Source organism: Rhinoraja longicauda, chromosome 7 (genome assembly GCF_053455715.1).
Source record: "Rhinoraja longicauda isolate Sanriku21f chromosome 7, sRhiLon1.1, whole genome shotgun sequence".
Lineage (NCBI taxonomy): Eukaryota > Metazoa > Chordata > Chondrichthyes > Rajiformes > Arhynchobatidae > Rhinoraja > Rhinoraja longicauda.
The window spans coordinates 28178732-28204685 of record NC_135959.1 but is presented as its reverse complement, the minus strand read 5'-3'; the positions used below and the strand labels follow the sequence as shown (position 1 = coordinate 28204685).

Here is a 25954-nt window from a genome sequence, read left to right as displayed (position 1 = left end):
TTAAAATATACTGTATATAACTCGGGTCCCAGCACCGAGCCTTGCGGCCCCCACTAGTCACTGCCTGCCATTCTGAGAAAGACCTGTTAATTCCTAGTCTTTACTTCCTGTCTGCCAACCAGTTCTCTATCCATGTCAACACCCTACCCCCAATACCGTGTGCTCTAATTTTGCACACTAATCTCTTGTGTTGGAACTTGTCAAAGGCTTTTTGAAAGTCCAGATACACCATATCCACTGGCTCTCCCTTATCCATTCTACTGGTTAAATCCTCAAAAAATTCCAGAAGATTAGTCAAGCATGATTTCCCCGTCACTGCTTTCCAAATGCACTGCTATAACATCTTTAACAATCGGTTCAACCATCTTCCCCACTACCGATGTAAGGCTAACTGGTCGATAATTCCCCGTTTTCTCTCTCCCTCCGTTCTTAAAAAGTGGGTTTACATTGGCTCCCCTCCAGTCCACAGGAACTGATCCAGAGCCAAGAGAACATTGGAAAATGATCACCAATGCATCCACGATTTCTAGGGCCACCTCCTTGAGTACTCTGGGATGCAGACCATCAGGCCTTGGGGATTTATCTGCCTTCAGTTCCAACAGTTTACCTAACACCATTTCCTGACTAATGTGAATTCCCTTCAGTTCCTCCCTCCCACTAGATCCTCGGTCCCCTTGTATTTCTGGGAGATTGTTTGTGTCTTCCTGAGTGAAGACAGAACCAAAGTACTCGTTTAACTGTTTTACCATTTCGTTGTCTTCCATTATAAATTCACCTGTCTCTGATTGTAAGGGACCTACATTTGTGTTCACTAATCTTTTCCTTTTTACATATCTAGATTTTAGAGTCAGTTTTTAAATTCCCTGCAAGCTTTCTTTCATGCTATTTTTTCCTCCTCTTAACCCATTTGCCCTCCTGTTGAGTTCAAAATTTCTCCCAGTCCTCCGGTTTCCTGCTTCCTCGGGCCAATTTACAGTGCCCTCCATAATGTTTGGGACAAAGACCCATCATTTATTTGTCTCTGTGCTCCACAATTTGAGATTTGTAATAGAAAAAAATCACATGTGGTTAAAGTGCACATTGTCAGATTTTAATAAAGGCCATTTTTATACATTTTGTTTTCACCATGGAGAAATTACAGGAGTGTTTATGCATAGTCCCCCTATTTCAGGGCACCATAATGTTTGGGACACAGCAAGGTCATGTAAATGAAAGTAGTCATGTTTAGTATTTTGTTGCATATCCTTTGCATGCAATGACTGCTTGAAGTCTGCGATTCATGGACATCACCAGTTGCTGGGTGTCTTCTCTGGTGATGCTCTGCCAGGCCTGTATTGTAGCTATCTTTACCTTATGCTTGTTTTGGGGGCTAGTTCCCTTCAGTTTTCTCTTCAGCATATAAAAAGCATGCTCAATTGGGTTGATATCGGGTGATTGTCTTGGCCACTCAAGAATTGACCATTTTTTAGCTTTGAAAAACTCCTTTGTTGCTTTAGCAGTATGTTTGGGATCATTGCTGCAGAATGAACCGCCCGCCAATGAGTTTTGAGACATTTGTTTGAACTTGAGCAGATAGGAAGTGTCTATACACTTCAGATTTCATTATGCTACTACCATCAGCAGTTGTATCATCAATGAAGATAAGCGAGCCAGTACCTTCAGCAGCCATACATATCATATCATATCATATATATACAGCGCGGAAACAGGCCTTTTCGGCCCACCAAGTCCGCGCCGCCCAGCGATCCCCGCACATTAACACTATCCTACACCCACTAGGGACAATTTTTTACATTTACCCAGTCAATTAACTTACATACCTGTACGTCTTTGGAGTGTGGGAGGAAACCGAAGATCTCGGAGAAAACCCACGCAGGTCACGGGGAGGACGTACAAACTCCTTACAGTACAGCACCTGTAGTCAGGATCGAACCTGAGTCTCCGGCGCTGCATTCGCTGTAAAGCAGCAACTCTACCGCTGCGCTACCGTGCCGCCCTACATGCCCAGGCCATAACACCCCCACCACTGTGTTTCACAGATGAGGTGGTATGCTTTGGATCTTGGGCAGTTCCTTCTCTTCTCCAAACTTTGCTCTTGCCATCACTCTGATATAAGTTAATCTTCCTCTCATCTGCCCACAAGACTTTTTTTCCAGAACTGTTGGTTGCTCTTTTAAGTACTTCTTGGCAAACTGTAACCTGGCCATCCTATTTTTCCGGCTAACCAGTAGTTTGCAACTTGCAGTGTAGCCTCTGTATTTCTGTTCATGAAGTCTTCTGTGGACAGTGGTCATTGACAAATCCACTCCTGAAGAGTGTTTCTGATCTGTCGGGCAGGTGTTTGGCGATTTTTCTTTATTATAGAGAGAATTCTTCTGTCATCAGCTGTGGACGTCTTCATGTTGATAAACAGCAATAAAAGTTTCCGAAGGTGATGGACAGACTGGAGGAAAGACTAGGTGCTGAGAGCTCTCTTATACCTGCATTAAGGAGGCAATTAAACACACCTGAGCAATTACAAACATCTGTGAAGACATGTGTCCCAAACATTATGGTGCCCTGAAATGGGGGGACTATGTATAAACACAGCTGTGATTTCTACATGGTGAAACCAAAATGTATAAAAATACCCTTTAATAAAATCTAAAAATGTGCACTTTAACCACATGTGATTTTTTAGAAACATAGAAAATAGGTGCAGGAGGAAGGCCATTCTGCCCTTCGAGCCAGCACCGCCATTCATTGTGATTATGGCTGATCATCCATAATCAATAACCCGTGCCTGCCTTCTCCCCATATCCCTTGATTCCACTAACCCTTAGAGCTCTATCTAACTCTCTCTTAAATCCATCCACTGATTTGGTCTCCATTGCCCTCTGGGTGAAAAAGTTCCTTCTCGCCTCAGTTTTAAATGGCTTCCCCTTTATTCTAAGACTATGGCCCCTGGTTCTGGACTCGCCCAACATTTTTCTATTACAAATCTCAAATTGTGGAGTACAGAGGCAAATAAATGATGGGTCTTTGTCTCAAATATTATGGAGGGCACTTTATATGCCTTTTCCTTGGATTTAACACTATCCTTCCACTTCTTACCCATGTAATTTGTGCCAACATGCACAGCTTCTTCCAGCTGTTCACCTTCCCTCGCGAGGATGTTCTTAAGTCGGTCTGAGACATCTTGGACCCTGGCATCAGGGATGCATGTGTGTTTGGGGGTCTGGGGGTAGAGACTACAGAGGGAAGCTCTTTATTGAAGATGAGGTTTTTATCAGTCTTGGAAGCAAAATGGGTGAATTGTTGATCCGGTGGGTGGTTCAAGACTATGTTGGATGGTTAGAACTAAGATTTTTTAATTAAGAATTTGGTTCGCCACACAACAGCAGTCAACACATGTAATCGGTGTTTGTACTGATCTTAGCAAATTATTGTAAGTTTATAGGGACATAGGTTAAAGTAAGCAGAGTGGAAAAATGTCATCGTGTTTTATTTATGTTTAAACGTTTTAGTCACTAAATTTTCTTCTCGAGTAGAAGTGGGGTCATCTCTCCTTCGACATCCATCTCCTGAGCTTTCTCGCCTGATCTCGGCTCATAGTTCTCTGGCCAAGGGAGAAAGAAATTTCCAGTGGCCTGTTCTAGCATTTGTCATCCAGCACCATGATTTAGAAGGGTTGGAAATGGCAATGAGACATGCCCTAAGGAAATCTGCTTGCCGAGTGTATGCTCTGGAGGTCAGTATGATCAGTAGTTCTCTACATTCAGTGTGTCTGTATGCGCTTTCTGCATTAAGCAACATGTAGTTAATGTTCTTTCCAGATAAGAATTCTAAGCGGTTGACATCTTATGATTAAAATAACTACTTTAATTGGATAAAAACTTTGAGGTTTTGCCTAATGAATAAAGTGTTAACTTTGTGGCTATTTTTTCAAATTTAACAGGCCTTCAATTGGCTGTTGTGCAGTGTAATTCAGACAACTGCTCTCCATGATATTCTCTGGCATTTTGTGGCATCTCTGACTCCAGCTCCCATGGAATTAGAAGATGAAGAAGTTGATGACAACAAAGTGAACAAAGAGAATGGAGAACAGGTTAGTTAAATATTGTAATGGCTGAATGTTTTTGAATGAGCCGATAGACATTATCCAAACACTCTGGAATGAAGTGAATTAAGAAGTTAGAGATATCACTCCAAATGTAGTTGAGACATAAGTAAAGTCATTTCTTCTTATCCCCTGAAACTGACAGTGACTCAGGATTACTACATTATATGTGGCAATCCAGAAATTGATGTCAGTGATTCAGCCTCGAGCAGAAGGGAAATACTTTCAGCCGATTTAATTAAAGGAAATCGGTGAATTAATGGTTTTAGAGATATATATATATGATCTAGTCTTTTTCTGCCAAACATCCAGAAAACGTGATATTTGGTTACGTAAGATTGAGTTTTTACAGGTTCAGTAAACAAGCCCTCTGTCTCCTAACAAAGAAGCATTTTATATGAATGCCAATTCTTTCAGTTGAATGGTTCAAAGTAAAAATTATTTGTTTTAAGTTATGTGAGATTTCATCTTTTGTGTTGTGTTTATTCCAGTTATTATTTTGCCCTCCATATTGGTTGGTTTAAACGGAAAATAATGCACTGTCTTTACCTGAACAAGAGAATTCTTTCTAATTGGCTTCTCAATTATTTTAATCACATCACTCTTTCCATCTGCTCAGGATCACTTTGAAAAAAATACATTTGCTGGAAAAAAATACGTTTGACAAAATGATTGCATGTTTGTTTTAAGTTGCTTTCTCCAAGATCAATAGAGAGTGGTGTTGATTTGCTCTAACCATAAAAATCTAGACCATTGGCCTTGCTGTCAGATGTTGTTACATCTGGGAGAAAACAGATTTTTAGCAGAAGAGAGCAGAATGAACACCAATTTGCAGTGCATTAGGATTAAGTTGCGTGAATAATATTTCTTGATTTTAGTTTAAAGTACTTAATATAATGTCTGCCTACAAATGAACACTGGAGCACAAGTGATACCGACAGTCATTTAGTCATTTTACCATGTCGGCACTGACAGATTGGACATTAAACAAAGAGTCTGTACAAAACAGGAGTTCTTAATTGACAACATGCTGTAAATGGTTCTCAGATGTAATCAAACACCCTTACCTGTGTTCACTTATCACTTGCCAAGCCTTCCTGATGAGTTTGTTGATCCTATTGGCGTCCGCAGCCTTTGCCCTGCTGCCCCAGCACATGGCAGCGAAGAAGATGGCACTGGCTACCACTGATTGGTAGAACATCTGCAGCATCTTACTGCAGACGTTGAAGGAGTGGAGGCTTCTCAAAGTACAGCCGGCTCTGTCCCTTCTTTAACAGGGCCTCAGCATTCCTGGACCAGAACCTACCTCTCTTTTCCAATCTCTTTTCCAATTAAAGGCAGCATCTCTGGATCGATTCAGAAGAAAGGTCTCAACCTGAAACATCACCCAATCCTTCTATCCAGAGATGTTGCCTATCCCGCTAAGTTACTCCAGCATTTTGTGCCTATCTTTTGTGATCAAGAACTAGATGGCATAGGCTTAAGGAGAGAGGGGAAAGATTTATTATGAACTGGAAGGGCAGGTTTTTCCACAGAGAGGGTAACTGGAACGAGCTGACAGAAATAGTAGTTGAGGCAAGTTTAATGACAATTAAAAAAGCATTTGTACAGGTACATTTATAGGAAAGGGAAATGGGCCAAGTGTGGGCAAATGGGGCATCTTGGTCGGCATGAACAAGTTGGACCATGCTGCATGACTCTATATTGTCCCAAATGCTTCACTGGTCAGGATTAAATTCTATCTTCCCATGCCCCTCACAACTTTCCATCTGAAGCATATGTTGGTACCATCCAGATTGGTGCTGAGCATATTTGTGCCCTAGTTCGAACCACCCACTAATATAATATGAATAAAAGGAATGACATTGCTCGTTTCTAAACTGTTTTCAATGGTGAAGCAACTAATAACCTTTATTCTTATTGTAAATTAGGAGAAAGATACTGGAGTGTGTGAGCACCCGCTGTCTGATATTGTGATCGCTGGGGAGGCAGCTCATCCTTTACCTGAAATGTTCCATCGCCTCCTGCAAACTATTTCAGACTTGATGATGTCACTCCCCAGTGGCAGTTCACTGCAACAGATGGCTTTACGGTAGGCTATAGTTCTTCCATTGATAGAGAGGAAGTAATTTCATTCCTACGAAATTTTAGAGATTGTATGTAGAAGAGATAAAAACTTTGTTTGTAAATCATCTAACTGGGCAATAATTTTGGATCTGACAGTAAAATATTTTAATTTCTCATTCAGTAATAAATCATGAATCAATTTAACTTGGTTGGTACCAAAGTAGACCTTTAGGCATAATTATCTATTGTGATACTCCAAGCTTTACATGCTTCTGGTTTTAGCCTTTTATTGCAAATGTTTTAGGGTTAGATTCACCTTTATTTGAACTCGTGTTGCACTGAATCAGGCACTGTCAAGTAATGCATAACAGAGAGTATTTGGTTGAATTTATGATAATTGAGTTACCAGGCATCAGTTTGAACAATCGTGGAAGTGTTGCAATTACAACAATCATAAGCAGTGCCAAGTAAAATCTGGCAAGTTTGCATTCCTGAGACTGTTAGTGAATAGGAATACTTTTGTTGCCACATGTGACTAGGCACAGTGAGATTATTTGCTTGCATACACAATGTATACACATTGCTGGGAAATAGATAAGAACAGCATTTGACTTAATTCTGACACAAGGTCTTCACTTGAATTTAGAGAATAGTCACTTGGGTGAAATTGCAGGTGTGTGTCATGACTCCCCTGCTCCAAGGATGATGTGGGTGAGGAGTTATTTATTTTTAAATTACTTAGTATTTGAAGACAAATGCCTTAAACGATCTTGAGCATGCAGGCAATTTAAGTTGGAATTTTAGGCTTGTAATCATTGTTGTCTATTCTGTGGTCAGGTCAGTAGAGAAATTTAATGAGTGAGATTATGCTCATTAACCAATCTAGCTCATAACCAACTCATACCAATCTCGCCCTGCAGTCACACTTTCTTTTTCTGGGCATAAGAAAACCATCAATATTATGATTTACTGTAACACGAACACCTGACAAAAATCGGTCAAATTTGTTGTATCTTTCGTATTCTTTGTTTGTTTATTTATCTTTTCGTATCAGCTCATTTTTATTCTGTATCTCAAGTTCTTTGGTAATGATTTGTAAATTTCTGTTACCCAAGCTGCTGTATTGTAAAGATACACTACTTCATCAAACTCCTTACTCTCAAAATGGTAATTTATTAGTCAGGCATAAATTCCTTAAACCCATGCTAACTATAACTGTCCCTTTCAAACTGTTGGTTTATGCTGTTATTTCATACATCTTGCCAATCAGATGATGTTTTTTGTCATAGGAATTATGCTGAAGTTATCATTTAAAATTTAAAACTTCAATATTTGTTAACTTTTCCCATGTGGAAGAATGCAGCAAATCAGACTGCATATGTGCAAGGAAATGGAATGACAACATTTTGGGTCAGGATTCTTCGTCAAACTAATGGAGTAGAGGAAAGATAGTTTGTAGAAAGAGGTGAAGTCAAGTCAAGTCAAGTCAATTTTATTTGTATAGCACATTTAAAAACAACCCACGTTGACCAAAGTGCTGTACATCTGATTAGGTTCCAATGGGAAAAAAATGAAACATAACTCATTTTTCACAAAAATGAAGGGAAGGATTGGGGTCAGAGCTAGTTACCGGTTAATCCAGATGAGGAGGGTTTGATTGCCAGATGAGTCAGGTGAGGAAAGAAGGGTGGACATTGTAACTGAGGCGGGAGGTGAAGAAGACAAAAAGATGCGAGTGATGGAATCTGATAGGAAGAAGGTCAGGAGTGAAATGTTAAACCAGAGGGAAGGATGATGACCAAACAAATTTTAACCCTCAAAAATGACATCAAATTGTTTAATTCCATTTCCAATGGGCATGAGTAAGAAATCCACTCCTAGGTTGTGGATTGCTTACGTATTCACTTCACTATGTGGCTCTGACATTATCTCAGTTTTAAATGCAAATCGACTGGATGCTGCATTCATCACTTTATTTACTAGCTAGGAAGTGTAGGAGCGCTAGAATGTGCATTGCATGATGAAACGGAATATCTATGAATTCATAGTTGAATTTAAATATGATTTTTTTACAGGTTGTAGGGTAGTGGGTAAGGATCATGTTAATGCATGTAACTCATTTTTCACAAAAGTGAGGGTTAGCACTATATTGCACCGACCCCCTCAATTATATGTTAAATTCAAAACTAAACTATGGTTGTAATGTATATTATTCATGTCTAAAGCTAGCACTTCTGTATCAGTGTAGGTATGTATGCATTACTTTTTATTACACTAATATAGAATGAAAGGAATGAAAACATATCTTGACATGTGTTCATAGTTATTTTATTCACAATATTAGGATTTCAGGAAATAAGTTTGATGTCACTGATTGCGAATGTGTATGGGTAGGCCCTAATGAAATGTATGTGAGAGAACAGTGATCGGAATAGGGAGAACCATGTGCTCAGAAGTGTGCATGGCTGATTATATGTATATATATTTTTTTTAAATATATATATAGATATATATATCTATATACTAAAACTCGTTTGTTATCTTGTTTGTGACTGAACTTCAGCCAAAACGGTACACGATAGCACGATAATTTTAGGCCCACCTTACTCACCATTGTCACTTTAGTGATAATGCAAGTAGTTTTATTGAAATCGGTCTTATATTTTTTAAGTTATTCACATTTTAAAGTTTAAAAGGAGGGGAGGGAAGGGGGGAGAGGGGAGGGGGGGTTGAGGAGAGAGGGGAGGGGGGGAGAACAGGGTGCTGCACCAATGCAGGAGAGGTTTGGGCCCAACGGGTCCACTTGGTCTAGTAAACCATAAAGGTCGAATCACCTTTATGGTTTATGTACATCATATGAAAAATAAGAAGAAGAGAGAAATAGAGTGTTGCTTTAATTCAAAGTTGCTTCTGATCAATGAGAATGAACTTTGAGATCTATTTACCTCTATCTTTCCTCTCACACACACACACAAGCACACATTTATATAAATTTGTGCAGAATGTGTGTTTGAGCAATACAAGGGAAACTGCACAAAAGTGGGGGCTGGGGAGGAAGGATGGGAGGGAAATGGGCAGAAACAGTAAGAAATAATAAAATCAGAGAAATTAAGCAGGGGGAAAACATTTTAAAATAAAAATAACAAAAAAATGTGAGTTGATAGATGAGATCTTTTCTGCATTTTAATGGTATCATCACACATACTGTTCCCCCACAGCACTGATTACACTGCGAGAGGCATAGCGAATGGCCGGTTTTGCCTACTAAAATGGCGGACGTTCCGCTCCTTTGCGTGCTGCATTTCAGTATGCGCGATTTCGACAGAGTGGTTCATCTTGCTCCTATAGTATCTTTGATTAGTACAGACCAGGTATAATGGTCAAATCAATGGGTCTCCAAATTATCCTTTTGTTTTTCTCCTTGCACCCATTTCTGACCCCAATGTGTAATTGTCTTCAAATCAAACCATTTCTATGCTAATATTTTTTTGTTTTGTGTACAGATGCTGGAGCCTGAAATTCAAACAGTCTGATCACCAATTCCTTCATCAGAGCAATGTTTTTCACCATATCAATAACATTCTTTCTAAATCTGATGATGGTGATAGTGAAGAAAGCTTTAACATTAGTGTTCAATCGGGCTATGAAGCATTAAATCAGGTACAATGACTTCTTCTTAGGCCCCCTCGGTCATGTCTGACTATGGGTACAACTAATGCTCGTGTTTTTAAACCGAATGTTATTAATAAAAGTAGTATGAAGTGAAGCTAGTATAAATGTATTACTTTTTTAATTGGCTCCAGTATATTTGCCCACTGTTTTCAGGTCTAGTATTGTTGAGTATCTATCTGGTTTAAGATGTTGCATTTCATCATTCTATTCAAGTATAGTAAACCCTCAAAATAACAGACCGTGGGGGATGGGGCCTTGGAGGATGGTGTCCGTTATTGCCAATTGTTCACCATAACTGAGTGAGGGGGATAACGTTTAACCCAAGGCCGGGAGGGAAGAAACACAATGTTAGAGGGATTAAACATGCGGGAATTCATAGGCCAGGGAGCTGCAGATCTCCCGAACCCACACATGGTGCGCCAGGGACGGGTCCAGTACTCGCACCCCCTTCATGCCGCTCGCTCTCTCTGCTCCCGCAACCAGAAGCACACCACTTGTCACCAGCTCACTGGGTAACTGCCAGAGGTGGGGAAGTGGTGCAACAGGAGTCTTGGTACGCTATAACCAAAATCCATTATTGCGAGAGTTTACTGTGCTAATCTAATAATGAGCCCTGTACTTTCCTCATTCCCGTGTGCTTACCAAACTGCATTGTAAGCAAAATGTTAAATTTGCCCTCCTGAAACGACAAAGTATATGGGGCTCATCAGTGCTATTGACCTGAAATTGGCCATCTCGGCATTGACTGAATCAGTTTTGAGGCATCTGATCTGTTGCACAGCTACTTAAACTCATTGAACCATTGGAGAGATACTTGCATAGTTAGAATATATAGGTAATAAATTTTGAAATTTCTAATTATTGCAATTGTTGTTCCAAATATATATTTTTCTCATGGATACTTAAAGATTTATTTTAGTATATGATTAAAACTTTATTAATTGCTCAATGATAAATAGACTGTTTAGAACCTTAGGAAGACCAGACCTATTTAGGTAATTGTCAATTTGCATAGTGCATTGATCCTTTGTTCCCTTATTTCCTCCCTCCATCTCTCCTGCTACACAAAGAAATCAATTTTTATCTGCAAAACTTGAGTGATTGTTGCTTTTGTGGAAATAAAAAATGTCTACATACAACGTTTTCTAAAGAGAGAAAAATCAGACTCTCTTTTTTTCCTTTCATAGCAGGAGCTGTGTACAGTAGCATGCTTGAAGGACCTCACAGGAATTGTAGACATTAAGACGTCCAGTAGACCAGCCATGATTGGTAGTCTGACAGATGGATCCACAGAAACCTTCTGGGAATCGGGTGATGAGGACAAGAACAAAACAAAGAGCATAACGATAAATTGTGTGAAAGGAATTTGTGCTCGTTACGTATCTATCCATGTGGATAATTCTCGCGATTTGGGGGTAAGGATATAGAATATTTAAATATTTTTAATGTCTCACGATTTCAATACCTTTCACAGACATTTAAAAAGAATGGAGTTCTATAGTTAAACTCGCACTTCGTCAAAGCTTGTAGATGAATTGTGTCGTATTCTAAGTACTTTATGACGTATAGTTGTAAGCCATTTGGCTGATGCCCTTTGTATTGAAAGACCTGTCAAATATTTTTTAATCTCACCCCTTAACCCTTCAATTTATTGTCCTTTGTAAGAACAGATCCAGTTCTTTTTGGAATCTAAGATAGACACTAAAAGCTGGATTAACTCAGCGGGACAGGCAGCATCTCTGGAGAGAAGAAATGGGTAACGTTTCAGGTTGAGACCCTTCTTCAGACTAGGAGAAGGGTCTTGACCCGAAAAGTTGTCCATTCCTTCTCTCCAGAGATGCTGCCTGTCCACTGAGTTACACCAGCTTTTTGTGTCTATCTTCAGTTGAAATCAACATCCACAGTTCCTTCCTACATATTTTGTCTTTTTAGAATCTGTTTGTTTTGACAGTTAATAAATATATTGAAACCAAAATAATGAAAAAATGTAGGTTGAGTGATGAGCTACTTAGAATTAATTTACCAGGCACAAACATTATTGTTTTTGTCGAATGCTAACAATTGAAATATACATTTTCCTCCTAATACAGAACAAGGTATCTTCTATGACCTTTTATTCTGGAAAATCAACTGAAGATCTAAGCAGAATTAAACAAGTAAGAGTTTGGAAGAAATTGTTCTTCTTGGAAGCAAAGCTTATTTCATTACAGTATGTTTCATTCTCTCCCCTTCCCACCCTGCCTACTTCTGTGAAACCTGTTACTGCAGATTATTATTTCTTTACTAAAATATCAAAATATGGATGTCTCTTAACCATTGCTCATTACCATGGTTAATTCAACTTTTGTCAAAACACAGAGACTGACTGGCCTGTTGAGAAAAGGGATTGTTGGTTATGTAAATATTCATAAATCACTTTGATTTGTGTATAATGAAGAGGAATATGGACTGGCTTTTATATATTTGAACTTAAATCTTTATCCTTGGTTGATAGAAACACATTTCTGATTTTATAATGTTAAGTCGCTTTGTTTAAAAACTAATTTTACATTTAAAAATTATATTTGCTTTTAAGAATAAACTTGTCGTTTTCTCCTCTATTTTAAGGCCGATATGGATTCCAGACATATGGGATGGATAACCAGTGAGCTTCTGGGAGGAGACAATCATATAATTAAAATAGAACTCAAAGGACCTGAGAACACCCTGAGAGTTCGCCAAGTCAAAGTTTTAGGGTGGAAGGATAGTGAAAGCATTAAAATTGGTGGACAAATCTCGGCAAGTGTTGCTCAGCAGAAGAACTGTGAAACGGAGACTCTGAGAGTTTTCCGACTTATAACATCACAGGTATGTTGTGTTTATTTCTTAAAGTCTCTCTTTTCTTATTATTCAGAATCTTTAATTGGCCATTGTTAAATGTCTCTGGCATCGTAATGTGTAAAATGTGACTTTAGTTTGAAAAGCCAAAAAACAGATATGGCAAAGAACAAGGATTTGTAATGATTTAAAATTGAGGAAAATTCAAATTCCTGGCAATTCATTTTTGACAAAAGGTGGTATTATCATAAATGTGCATAGATTTAACTAGCCTTGTGTTCTACCCATTAATCCCTATGTATTGCCCACCATTAATATCAATCAAAATGTCCTCACTTGCATAAATTCCTGTTCATTCAGCATCCCTGCATGGCTACTCTTCATTGGCTTACTTTCCATTAATTCCTCAGTTTTAAATTGTTTAACTTTGTATTTAAGTTTTTCTATGTGCTCTCCTTCACCCACTAATGTATACAGAGCTGCAAGATTCCTCTGCCCTTTCATTCAATGACATCTAGTGCATCCCCTGCTTCCCATAACAATTAGCAAGTTGGATATCAAGGAGTCTGACCCTTTATAATTAAAGGTTGTGATAGGTAATCGAAGGTTATGAGTTGGTGCTAGCTTGCAAATAGATATTATTTTGGATTGGGTGACAGAACGTTTGGTGAGAAGGTGTGGGCAAAGGTCAACTCTGCAAAAGGGGCCATTTTGAAAGAGGTTATTAATGAATATAGAGAATATAGAGAATATAGAATATAGGTAAAAGTTTATTCATTAAGTTGGATAACTGAGAGGCAATGCAGAAAAAGGGTACAAAGGCGAGGACAGGAGCAGCAGATGCAAAGGAAAATCGTCATCTGCAGCTTAACCGTCCAAGCATATGCCATGCTGATGTGGAATCATATTGCTGTTCTGTCTAAACCATAAGTCCTGGAACCCCCAACCTAAATTACTGTGGGACTACTTTTGCCAGAAGGACTGCAGCAGTTCGAGTCTTAACTTGAGGCTGTCGATTTTTGAGGTATTTGGCAGGAACGCAGAAGTTGATTGGGAGAGTATGCAGATAAAAGGAACTAGAAAGCTTTCAAAAGTGAGGTAGAAAGAGTACAGATACAGTATGTTCTTGTTAGGTTGATGGGCAAGGCTGGCAAATTTAGGGAACCTTGGTTGATGAGACACGTTTGAGGTTCTTGTCAGGAAAGAGGAGGAGATATACTTCGGATGTAGGCAGTCTGGATCAAGATTATCCCTCCCTGAAGATATGTGGGAGATGATAAATGAACATTCTCATTTGTTTTTAGTAAAGTGAAGTTCAAGGAAGCTAAGGAACTGAGGCATCGGAGTTGTGATCTTGGCTGAGATACAAATACAAAGAGTATAAATTGCCAGTTTTAAAGCCCATTAAGGTAGATAAATCCCCAGGGCCTGGTCAAGTATGTCCTTGGACCTTCTGGGAAGCTAGGGAGGAAATTTCAAAGGCCCTTGCAGAGGTAATTTGTATTGTCTTTAAGCACAGGTGAAGTTCGGCAATTCTAGACGGTGGCTAATGTCGCACTGTCATTTCAGAAGGGCAGCAAGGGAACTGTCGGCCAGTGAGCTTGGCGTTATTGGTGGGAAAGTTGTTGAAGGGAATTCTTAGGATCAACTAGCATTTGGATATACTCTGATTAGGGATAGTCAGCACGGCCTTGTGCGTGGGAAATCGTGCGTCTCAAATCTGATCATTTTTTGAAGGGGTCACAAGAGGATTGATGAGGACAGGGCAATGGACATTGTCTAAATGGACATAAGCAAGACCTTTGACAAGGTCCCACATGATAGGCTAGTCTGGAAGGTTAGATCACAGGGAATCCAAGATGATTTAGCAAATTGGATTTAACATTAGCTTGGAGGAAGGGATCAAAGGGCAGTTGCAAAGGGTTGTTTTCTGATTGGAGGCCGGTGACATAGAATGGCACAGTGGACAGTGCTGGGTCCGCTGCTATTTGTCATCTACATTAAATGTTTGGATGGCAATTACTAACATTTTAGTAAAGTTACAGATGATACCAAAACTGGTGGTATAATGGATAGTGAGGGACATTATCTAAGTTAATAAATAAGATCTATATCAGTGGGGCCAAGAAATGATAAATACAATTTAACTCTGACAAATGTGAGGTGTTGCACTTTGGTGCGTCAAATGAGGGCAGATTTTCCCAGTAAATGGTAGTGAATTGGAGAGAGTGGCACACCAGAGAGATTTGAGAGTGCAGGTACAAGGTTCCCTCAAAGATCATAAGATCATAAGTGATAGTAGAATTAGGCCATTCGGCCCATCTATATCTATATACTAAAACTCTTGTTTGTTATCTTGTTTGTGACTGAACTTCAGCCAAAACAGTGCACGATAGCATGACAATTTTGGGCCCACCTTACTCACCATTGTTACTTTAGTGATAATGCAAGTAGTTTTATTGAAATCGGTGTTATATTTTTTAAGTTATTCACATTTTAAAGTTTAAAAGGAGGGGAGAGGGAGGGGGCGTGGGGGAGAAGGGAGAGGGGAGGGGGGGTTGAGGAGAGAGGGGAAGGGGGGGTTGAGGAGAGAGGGGAGGGGGGGGGACAGGGTGCTGCACCAATGCAGGAGAGCTTTGGGCCCAACGGGTCCACTTTGTCTAGTATATTACTAAAACTCATCTTGTTTGTTTGGCCGTCTGTTTGTGCCATTTGTTTGTGTCCATTGATCCGGAAATACAGCCAAAACGGTACACGATAGTGCTATTGAGGCCCACCTTACTCACCATTGTGCTGGGGTGGGCTGGAGCAAGTTTCGTTCAAATTGGTGTTATATTTTTTAAGTTATTGACATTTTTAAGTTTAAAAAATATTTTTTTGTACTAGTTGATAATGTTTCATAACTGATTATCTATTTCACAGTCATCCTGGTAAAAGTAGGCCATGTGCTTTAAAGTTTGAAAGTTCATCATATAATTGGAATAAAATTGTGGAAGTTGTCAATGTTTCTTGTCTTGATGGAACTGCTTTCTGATGTATTTACAGGTATTTGGCAAACTAATTTGTGGCGATGCTGAACCTACACCTGAATTAGAAGACAAAACCATTTTGTCTTCACCAGAAGGAGAAGAAAAGGTATGAGCGGGGTAATTGTTGATGAGATGCATTCCAAGAAAGATTGAAACGTGTTGGTATGACATTAAAGTAGCCTTGCTTAACACCAGTGTGCTCTGAAGTTAGGTTTATTGTGAACCAGTTGGTTATGGTGACAGATTAATCCCATTATGTAATAGATGAGCAAGATTGGGATGAATTTCCATAGGCAGACTAGTTTGATGAGGATATTCCACTATCTCTCTTGATGGACAGAATTAAGGACTTTTGAGAGATCAAAATAGGCTATATCTTGTGTTGATACTGCTTTACGCCATTCTCTGGGTTGTTGCCTAGTGTAGATCATATCAATTGTGCTATTAGATGGCCAGAAATAGCCTGATGCAAATATTAGTTCTTTGGCATTGGTGAAAGTAGTTGAGTAGGAACCTGGCAACAAACCTGTATTGTGAGAGCAAGGAGTCCCCCAAGTTTCTGTAATTGTATGTTTTTTTCTCTTGAAGATGACGCAATTAGAATGTCCGAGGTCCCCGGTAATATTCCCCTTTTTCTGATATGGATGATGAGGCTGACTGGTGACTGAGGAACTCATGGTTTAGAATCTCAGCAGGGTTACCATTTATTTCCAAGCTTTTGCTTTTCCGTAGGTGTACGGCCTTTTTGATAGTCTGGGTGGTTGCCAAATAGTTTGCTGTGGGTGTAGTCAAGGACAGGGTCATGAATGAGGATGTCTTTCAAGTTCTGCTGTTTTTAAAATTATTTTAATCTTATTTTCTTGAAGGTATCTGATGCTGATTTAAAGGAACACATGGTGGGAATTATATTTAGCCGAAGCAAGTTAACCAATCTACAAAAACAGGTTTGAAATGAATAATCTTTATTTCTCATGTGCCATTTGATGAACTTGGATTGCTATTTGTAAACTACCTCATGTTGTTCCTTCTAATACATTTGTTGCTCTTCAGTGATTTTCTTACATTGAATCTTCACAGATTCTTCTAATTTATTGAATATTTGCAATTCCTCAAGGGTTTAATCTTTGGAAGCATGCATTGGATTGTAATTGGTTCCCTCGAATAGCAATTGATTGTTTAAAAAAGATGCCAATAATCATTCACTTGGACCATCTCCCTACCGTTTCTTGATCTCACCGTCTCCATCACAGGAGACAGACTATCAACTGACATCTATTATAAACCCACTGACTCCCACAGCTCTCTAGACTACACTTCTTCCCACCCTGCTTCCTGTAAAGACTCTATCTCCCTACTCCCAATTCCTCTGTCTGCGCCGCATCTGTGCCCAAGATGAGGTTTTCCATACCAGGCCATCGGAGATGTCCTCATTCTTTGGGGAACAGGGGTTCCCGTTTTCCATCATAGATGGACTAGGGTCTCCTTGATATCCTGCAGCTCTGCTCTTGCTCCCCCTCCCTCAGTCGTGACAGGGACAGGGTCCCCCTAGTCCTCACCTTCCACCCCATCGGCCATCGCATACAGCACATAATCCTGCAATATTTTCGCTACCTCCAATGTGATCCCACCACTAGCCACATCTTCCCATCTCCCCCATTTTCCGCAGAGACCATTCCCTCTGCAACTCCCTGGTCAACTCATCCCTTCCCACTCAAACCACCCCCTCCCCAGGTACTTTCCCCTGCAACCGCAGGAGATGTAACACCTGTCCCTATACCCTCCCCCTCGACTCTGTCCAAGGACCCCAACAGTCTTCTCTGGGGAGGCAGAGGTTCACTTGCACCTCCTCCAACCTTATCTACTGTTCTAGGTGTGGATTCCTATGTATCGGTGAGACCAAGCACAAGCTCGGCGATCGTTTCGTTGAACACCTCCGCTCAGTCCGCCTAAACCTACCTGATTTCCCTGTTGCTAAACATTTCAACTCCCCCTCCCATTCCCACTCTGATCTTTCTGTCCTGGGCCTCCTCCACTGTCAGAGTGAGGCGCCCAGCCCAAATTGGAGGAAAACACCTCATATTTTGCTTGGGCAGCTTGCACCCCAGCGGTATGAAGATAGAGTTCTCTAACTTCAAGTAACCCTTACTTTCCCTCTCTCTCCATCCCTCCCCTTCCCAGTTCTCCGACCAGTCTTACTGTCTCCAACTACATTTTTTCTGTTTACTTTGTTGTTACCTTCTCCCAGATCACAATGATCTATTCTACGTTTTCCTTGATCTCCATTCCCTTTGTCTGATTTTCCCACCTTACACATTCTTGTCTATGTATCTCCCTCTCCCCTGACATCAGTCTGAAAAAGTCTCAACCCGAAACGTCACCCATTCCTTCTCTCCAGAGTTGCTGCCTATCCCCCTGAGTTACTCCAGGATTTTGTGTCTATCCAAGAGTCATTCATATATTCCTTAAAGCAATACTATTTGCTGGAGCCAAACGATATTCATTTCTAGCTTCATATGCAGTATGCATGGTTTAAATCCAAATGTAAAGTTACATCGGACAGGAATCAGCTGAGAAGAATTTGATGCAGCGACTACTGGAACGTTGTCTAGCAAATAAATAGCTTTCCTTTGCTAATTCAACTCTCAAATATTGGACATAAATTGTGTTTAAGTCTTGGATATAATCTTCACAATGTGGATCAAAGTTTTACTATTTTTCAAGTCTGAGGTTAACTTCTATGCATTACTATAACAGTAGAAGCAGCATCATAACTCTTTAACTAGATTAGACAATTATTTAATGGAGCAATTCTCTTTAATGTTACTTTAATAAAAAGCACCACTAGGGCCTCTATTGAAAATTAAATGGATTTACTGCATTCATATCTATGCACTCCTCTGCAATCTGTACCCTTTGACACAACTTCCTTGCTTTTGTCAACCTGTTCTGATTCATAGTTAAGCAATATATTAATTCTGGAAATTACACTTCTAAATCATTCCATGACCTTGCCTTCCCTCTCTGTAATCTCCTGCCTTGCAGCCCTTCAAGATAGCTGCTCCAGTTCTACATTCTTGATCATCTGCTTATTTTATTCCTTTGCCTTCGGCTTCCGTGTTTTCAACTTCATTGCTAAATCTCCTCAGCTCTGTTTACACTATCTTTTTCCTGCTTAAAGTTTACCTCTTGTCCAAGCTTTTGATTATTTTGTTGACTTTGTGTCAGTCAAAATCATCTCTTCTGGTCACAAATTTCTGATGCTGCGTCCACTGTTAATGTTAACTTCAGACTTTAAAAATATTAAAACTTTGATCCACATTGTAAAGATGATATTTTATTCACTATTTATGTCCGATATTTTAGCATTGAATTGGCGAAGTAAAATTATTTATTTGCTCGACAGCATTCGAGGAGTCTTGCTGCATTGTTTGATTTAACAAGTCATCAATAAGTTGTACTTTGGGGATACTTATTAAAGATGCGATGAAATAAAAATTGTTGAATCAACTCGATCCTGATCCCTTTTATTTGATCGCACCCTTGAAACTAGCTGAATATCTATCTTAACAGGTGTGTGCACATATAGTCCAGGCCATACGAATGGAAGCTACACGTGTGCGAGAAGAATGGGAACATGCCATATCTAGCAAGGAAAATGCAAATTCTCAGCCAAACGATGAGGATGCTTCTTCAGATGCATACTGTTTTGAGCTTCTGTCTATGGTGCTTGCACTGAGTGGGTCTAATGTAGGAAGGCAATATTTGGCCCAGCAACTCACATTATTACAAGACCTTTTCTCCTTGCTGCATACAGCTTCACCCAGGGTTCAACGACAGGTTCGTATGGATTTTGTTGTTACTTATTTAAATGCCTTTGGTACACAAAGACATTACTTAAGATTAAAATTTTAAGGAACAGCAATGCTTAATTAGCTGCAAATGTTTTGTGAATTGCTATCCTGTCCTGTTTGCATGTTTTGTGAAACAGTCGATTTGAAAATGGTTTAAAATTCAAGCCCTTGTGTTTACAGGTGACGTCTTTGCTGCGCCGCGTTCTGCCAGAAGTAACACCAGTCCGACTTGCTAGTATAATAGGCGTAAAATCTCTTCCTCCGGCAGACATTAGTGACATTATTCACTCCACAGAAAAAGGAGATTGGAATAAATTAGGAATTTTGGACATGTTCTTGGGATGCATTTCTAAAGCCCTCACTGTACAGCTAAAAGCCAAAGGGAGCAGTTTTCCTGGCATGGTTGCTGGGAAAGGGGTGACTTCCATTACATTACCATCAATCTTCAACTCTGGGTAAGAGTGACTCGTTCCAGTTAGATCTATGTAGTTGTTGTAGTTGTTTTAATATTACCATGATTGTATTTTATGCTTCTCAATATTGTATTAGACGTATAGAAGAATTGATTATCGTGGAAATGTTATTCTTGTTATATCATGGAAATGTCATAAGTGTTATGATAAAAAGACTAAAAATAAGATTGTATTCCATTTTGTTAACATTGTGTCATCGCACAATTAATCATGTTAAGCTAGAAATTAAATCAAACACCTTCCATATCTCTTCATTCACTCAAGGGATGTGAGCAGCCTTAATACTGTTAACATGATTATCCCTTAAAATTTTCTTCTGAATATGGTGGTGATAGACAATAGACAATAGGTGCAGGAGTAGGCCATTCAGCCCTTCGAGCCAGCACCGCCATTCAATGCGATCATGGCTGATCACTCTCAATCAGTACCCCGTTCCTGCCTTCTCCCCATACCCCCTCACTCTGCTATCCTTAAGAGCTCTATCCAGCTCTCTCTTGAAAGCATCCAACGAACTGGCCTCCACTGCCTTCTGAGGCAGAGAATTCCACACCTTCACCACTCTGACTGAAAAAGTTCTTCCTCATCTCCGTTCTAAATGGCCTACCCCTTATTCTTAAACTGTGGCCCCTTGTTCTGGACTCCCCCAACATTGGGAACATGTTTCCTGCCTCTAATGTGTGCAATCCCCTAATTATCTTCAATAAGTTTCAATAAGATCCCCCCTCATCCTTCTAAATTCCAGTGTATACAAGCCTAATTGCTCCAGCCTTTCAACATACGACAGTCCCGCCATTCCGGGAATTAACCTAGTGAACCTACGCTGCACGCCCTCAATAGCAAGAATATCCTTCCTCAAATTTGGAGACCAATATCCTTCCTCAAATTTGGAGACCATTTTGGAGACCAAATTTGGAGATCTAGTACCTTGAATGATCTAGTACTCTGCCACTCAATTACGAGCTGCTACAACATGCTAACTTTTTCACACGTAGAACAGGTAGATTCATTCCGGTCATCTGCAAACTCTGCATTTAGACAATCTGCCTTTGGATTCCCATCGAAGTGCATGATCTCACACTTAATTAATTTATTTCTCAACTTAACTGTATCATGAGTCAGTCCAGGTATCCTCATCACATTGTGCAGTCGCACCTACCTTTGGATCATCAGCAACTGGATATTTTACATTCTATCCCTTCCTCCAAGTCATTAATTGAGATAATAAATAATTGAAACCTATGGATTGATCCCTGGGACACTCAAGTACACCATTCCAGTCTGAAAATTACTCATTTATTCTGATTATCAGTCTTCTATGTGATAACCCGTCTTCAATCCTTATTAACGCACTTACCCCAACACTGCAATCTCTTGAGCACTAACATTATTTGTGATACCTTATTGAATTACTTCTAGAAATCTCAGATACACCATCTTCATCTCTATATTGACTCTGCTTGCGACAACCACGAATAACCCGACCAGATAAAACCCTGTTGACTTGGGTTGATTGAATCTGTTTTATTCTAAATGACCGACTTTTACTTCCTTAAGATTCAAGATTCAAGATAGCTTTATTGTCATCCAAATTGGACGAAATTCAGTCACCCACAGTCCAACAACAAAAGCATCAAAATAGGCATTAAAATTACACAACCCCCAAAACACACAAAAGAAACATCCATCAAGAAAACATCCATCACAGTGAGTCTCCTCCAGTCCTCTCCTCACTGTGATGGAAGGCCACAATGTCTTTTCCCTTCTCCTGCTGTCCTCTCCCGCGGTCAGGTTGTTGTGGTTGCAGGCCGCGCCGGACGGTCCGCAGCGGGAATAATTATAGACTTCAGTAGCTTCCCAACAACTGATATATGCTAACTGGCCTATGGTTTCCTGCTTTTCGTCTCCTTCCTTTCTTTAAAAAACGGATGGAGACTAAAAGCCCCAATATTTGCCTTTTATTTAATCTACTAGTGTCCTTACAGGCCTCCTGAGTTTTGAAAAACGTCCAGCAATGGCTCTATTGTCTCTCCAGACTTTTTCTTTAAAATCCTCGATGCAGACATCAGGTCCTGACAACTTGGCAGTCTTTAGTCCCATTAGTTTTTCTAACATTTTGTCTCTTGTGATAAGAAATGTTACAAGTTCTTCTCTTCTAATTGAAACCACAATAAAGCAAAGTATATATTTAAATTACCTCCCATTCATTTCCTGTTATTAATTCTCCAGTCTCATTCTCCAGGGAACCCGCACTTCTCTTGGCAACTCTCCATGGGAGCTATTGGTGTTTGTTTTGATGTTTCTTGCCCGTTTATTCTCATCGTCAATTTTTGCTCTCCATGTTAGTTTTTTTAGTCCTCCGCTGCTGGTTCCCAAGATATTCCCACTCCTCTGTTCCACCACTATTTTTTGATACATCTTATGTTCCAGTTTTTGATTTTGTATTTTCCTTGACCTCCTTTATTAATTTCAAATGGTTTGTCTTTTTCATTGAGTCCTTCTCTATGATTGGGATAGAATTCTGCTGAGTATTATGAAATATCTGCACTACTCATTTACTAAAAATCTTTTCTTTAGATTATTTTCTTAGTCCATTCTAGACAATTCTTCCTTCATACTGTTTTGGAACATAAGTGTTTGTCCTCAAACTGTCACTGGAATTCGATCACATTGTGATCACTATTCCCAAGAGGATCCTTAACTACGTTCCTACTTCTTTATGAATGATCACATCTAACAAAGCCTGTTGACGAGTCAAGTCAATTTTATTTATATAGCACATTTAAAGGTAGGTTCCATGATGTGTTGTTCGAACAATCAATTCCTGAAACACTCCACGAATTTCACGGTACTTTTGTCATTTTAATTAGTACAATCAATATACAGATCTAATGGCCCAAGATAATTCGTTGTTTTTGGTTTTGTCTAATGTTGTTGCGTGTACAGGTACAGTGAAGAACTTTTGGTTGCGTGCTATCCAGTCAGCGAAAAAACTATATCTATACGTGATTAGCCGTCTTTGATATTTTGCCCACACCGACCAACATGCCCCAACTACACTCGTCCCACCTGCCTACATTTGGTCCATATCCTTCTGAACCTATCCTATCCATGTACCTGTCTAAATGTCTTTTAAACGTTGTGATATTACCTGCCTCACCTACTTCTTCTGGCAGCTCATTCCATATATCTACCGCCCTTTGTGTAAAAAAAAAAGTTGCCCCTCGGGTTCCTATTAAATCTTTCCCTCCTCACTTTAAACCCATATCCACTGGTTCTTGATTCCCCTGCTGTGGGTAAAAGACACTTCATTTACCTTGTATAATCCTCTCATGAATTTATACACCCCTATAAGATCACCCCTCATCTGTCACCCTCTTTCCCTTAATGTACTTATAAAATCCCTTTGGATATTCCTTAATATTATGTACCAGAGCTATCAGAAGTATGCATAAGAAGTATGGTATGGTTAGTGTGGTAGGTAAATTTCATTTGGGTTCCTGAAATCTGAGAGGTATCACATTTGTTTAAATATTTACCACAAAACCTGGCTAAAATTACTTCCAAATATTATGAAATGGTTTGCCTGATGTGTCGTGGTCTTCCCACAGCTCCATTCGTCGAGGTGAAAGTCACTGGTGGATGAAAGGTTCAACGCCCCCACAAATTTCTGAAATAATAATTAAACTAATAAAGGATATGGCAGCAGTAAGTTGCAATTCTATAATTATTTTGCTTCATTAAAAGAGTCCCGAAAAATGAGAAAAAATGATACTGTAACAGAGCAATTACATACATGTTAAGATGACAAACCAAGTGTTTTACATATAGGAATATCAAATTAAATCTAATTTCATTTGTTTACTATTAAGGAGTTTGCAATCGTTAATTGTGTAGGAATTTTATTTTCCTAAAAGATCCAGAATAAATCCAGAAAATCATACAGGCAGAGTGATTTTCATATCAGTGAACATATCATAACACTGAGCAAATAAATGACTTAGTCCCGATGTTTTTCTGTTATTTTATAATGTTGGTCTCCTTCAGAAATACTGACAAAATATTTATCTCAAGTGTTTGGATTGCAAATGTTCACACCATCACGTTGTTGTGTGATAGCAGGTTTTGCATTTATCCAAAGTATAATTGTGAGGAATCAAGTCAGGACAGTAATTCCTACTTTGACCTAATAGATTTCTTCAAAACTTAAGTCAGAGACTTAGATTCTGGAGCATGAGTTACAATTCTACCTCACTGCATGCTGTTGACCCATGATTATGCTGAAAAAGTTCATACGAATTGAAAATAAGAAACTGTAAATCTTAGAAATTTCAAACAAAAACAGAGTTTTCCAATTTAGTGAATTGCTCCCCATGTTTTGAAGAGATCATTTTGCAATTCCCTGATGCACTGGTCAATCCCCTTCAACCATTCTCTTAACATTTACCCAAGCAAATGCAAGAGATGCAACAACTAATGCAAGAGATGCAACAACTATTCTTATCACCATCATTCCAGTAATGCCTAATCTGATGGATATTTCCAGCATTCATTCTCCCCTCCCTTTTCTAAATGCCCTCTTTCATGTGTTAACCAGATGGTATTGACAACATCGTGTTAATTGGACAATATTGGTCTCCTCTCTGTCACAATCCCTTTGTTCTTCCCATCCTTCTGAATTTTTGCAATTTAAACACACGCGTTCCCATTTTCCCGTTCTGATAAACGGGCCTGACCCGAAATGTTAACACTTTCCGCACAGATGACACGTGATCACTGAATATTTATAGCACATGATTTCAGAGTGAGGCAATATTTTATTAAAATTATATTTCTTCACTTATTCTGCTTGATAAATGGTTGCTGCTTGTTTGTAACCATTTATTAGATTTTGCTAGATAATTTTATAACTGTATAATTTGTCCATAGAACTTTAGCTGGTATTTCTGAGTCGAACCAGTTTATTTTGGAGCATAAATGGTTGAAGCACCAAAATGTACAGTGTGTAATGTGTTGAAATGAACACCAACACATACACACATGCAGAGACCTACTTGTGCACACACAAGGACAGGGACAAACCATTCTGGATTGACATTATTTAGGTTTATTTAATTTCAGTAAAGATCATCTTGTTTTCATAAATATCTGAAGAGACTGCAAGGTCCTTTGCAAAACCAAACCTGATGCACATGCGAAAACTAAAACTTTGAATTTGAAGAATTTTGATAACTAGTAAGAAATAGGCCAATAGATTATATTATGTGTGGATTAAATCATTTTTTTTTTTTAGGGGCACCTGTCAGAAGCCTGGTCTCGTGTTACAAAAAATGCTATTGCTGAAACAATAATTGCCCTAACAAAAATGGAAGAAGAATACAGGGTGCCTGTTCAGTGCACTACAACAACCAGGGTAATAATTATTTGCATCATATGGAAAATATATTTAAAAAAGAAGAGATAAAGCAGTTATCAGAAGTGAATATACGATGCAAATGATTACAATCTCTGTCATTGTGCTTCACAGTTATGGCTGGCTTTGGCTTCACTGTGTGTGCTGGATCAAGACCATGTTGATAGGCTTTCCTCTGGCAGATGGATGGGGAAAGATGGTCAGCAAAAACAAATGGTAAGGAATTTGGACTACTATTGATTCGTTCTACCAATAGTTCTTTGTGCCTAATTTCACTTTTCGTTGTGCTGTAGATGGAAGCCATTCAATCCGTCTGAGTCAATGCTGGCTTTGAGAGCAATCCCAACTGGTGTTGAAATTTAGGGCAATATTTGGGAGTTTAACTAGAGTATCTCTGGCAATGCTGAAGAGCTGCCACCAAAGTGATCTGAATATTGAACGTAGCCAAGCTAAATAAATGCGGGTCATGGAAGATTTGATCCACCTTGCTATCTTTCTCTTGTTCATTGAGAGTTCTTTTGGTTCTTTGTTAATAA

At 39.2% G+C, this 25954-nt stretch overlaps 1 protein-coding gene across 12 annotated transcripts in view; it reads left to right on the top strand.

Annotated features, from left to right (window-relative positions):
- mycbp2 (MYC binding protein 2) overlaps window positions 1-25954 on the top strand; it is a 200926-nt gene that overhangs the window by 164815 nt on the left and 10157 nt on the right. For 8 of the 12 annotated variants that reach the window (XM_078402308.1, XM_078402303.1, XM_078402307.1 and 5 more), the window contains 14 exons: window positions 3507-3730; window positions 3938-4087; window positions 6031-6191; window positions 9670-9826; window positions 11026-11253; window positions 11929-11994; window positions 12446-12685; window positions 15701-15790; window positions 16551-16628; window positions 19255-19521; window positions 19716-19990; window positions 23617-23713; window positions 25299-25418; window positions 25533-25634. In XM_078402308.1, coding sequence (XP_078258434.1) covers window positions 3507-3730; window positions 3938-4087; window positions 6031-6191; window positions 9670-9826; window positions 11026-11253; window positions 11929-11994; window positions 12446-12685; window positions 15701-15790; window positions 16551-16628; window positions 19255-19521; window positions 19716-19990; window positions 23617-23713; window positions 25299-25418; window positions 25533-25634 — 2255 coding nt within the window. The remainder of the gene's footprint in view (window positions 1-3506; window positions 3731-3937; window positions 4088-6030; window positions 6192-9669; window positions 9827-11025; window positions 11254-11928; window positions 11995-12445; window positions 12686-15700; window positions 15791-16550; window positions 16629-19254; window positions 19522-19715; window positions 19991-23616; window positions 23714-25298; window positions 25419-25532; window positions 25635-25954) is intronic. The other 4 variants (XM_078402313.1, XM_078402305.1, XM_078402304.1 and 1 more) reach the window with 3 other exon arrangements.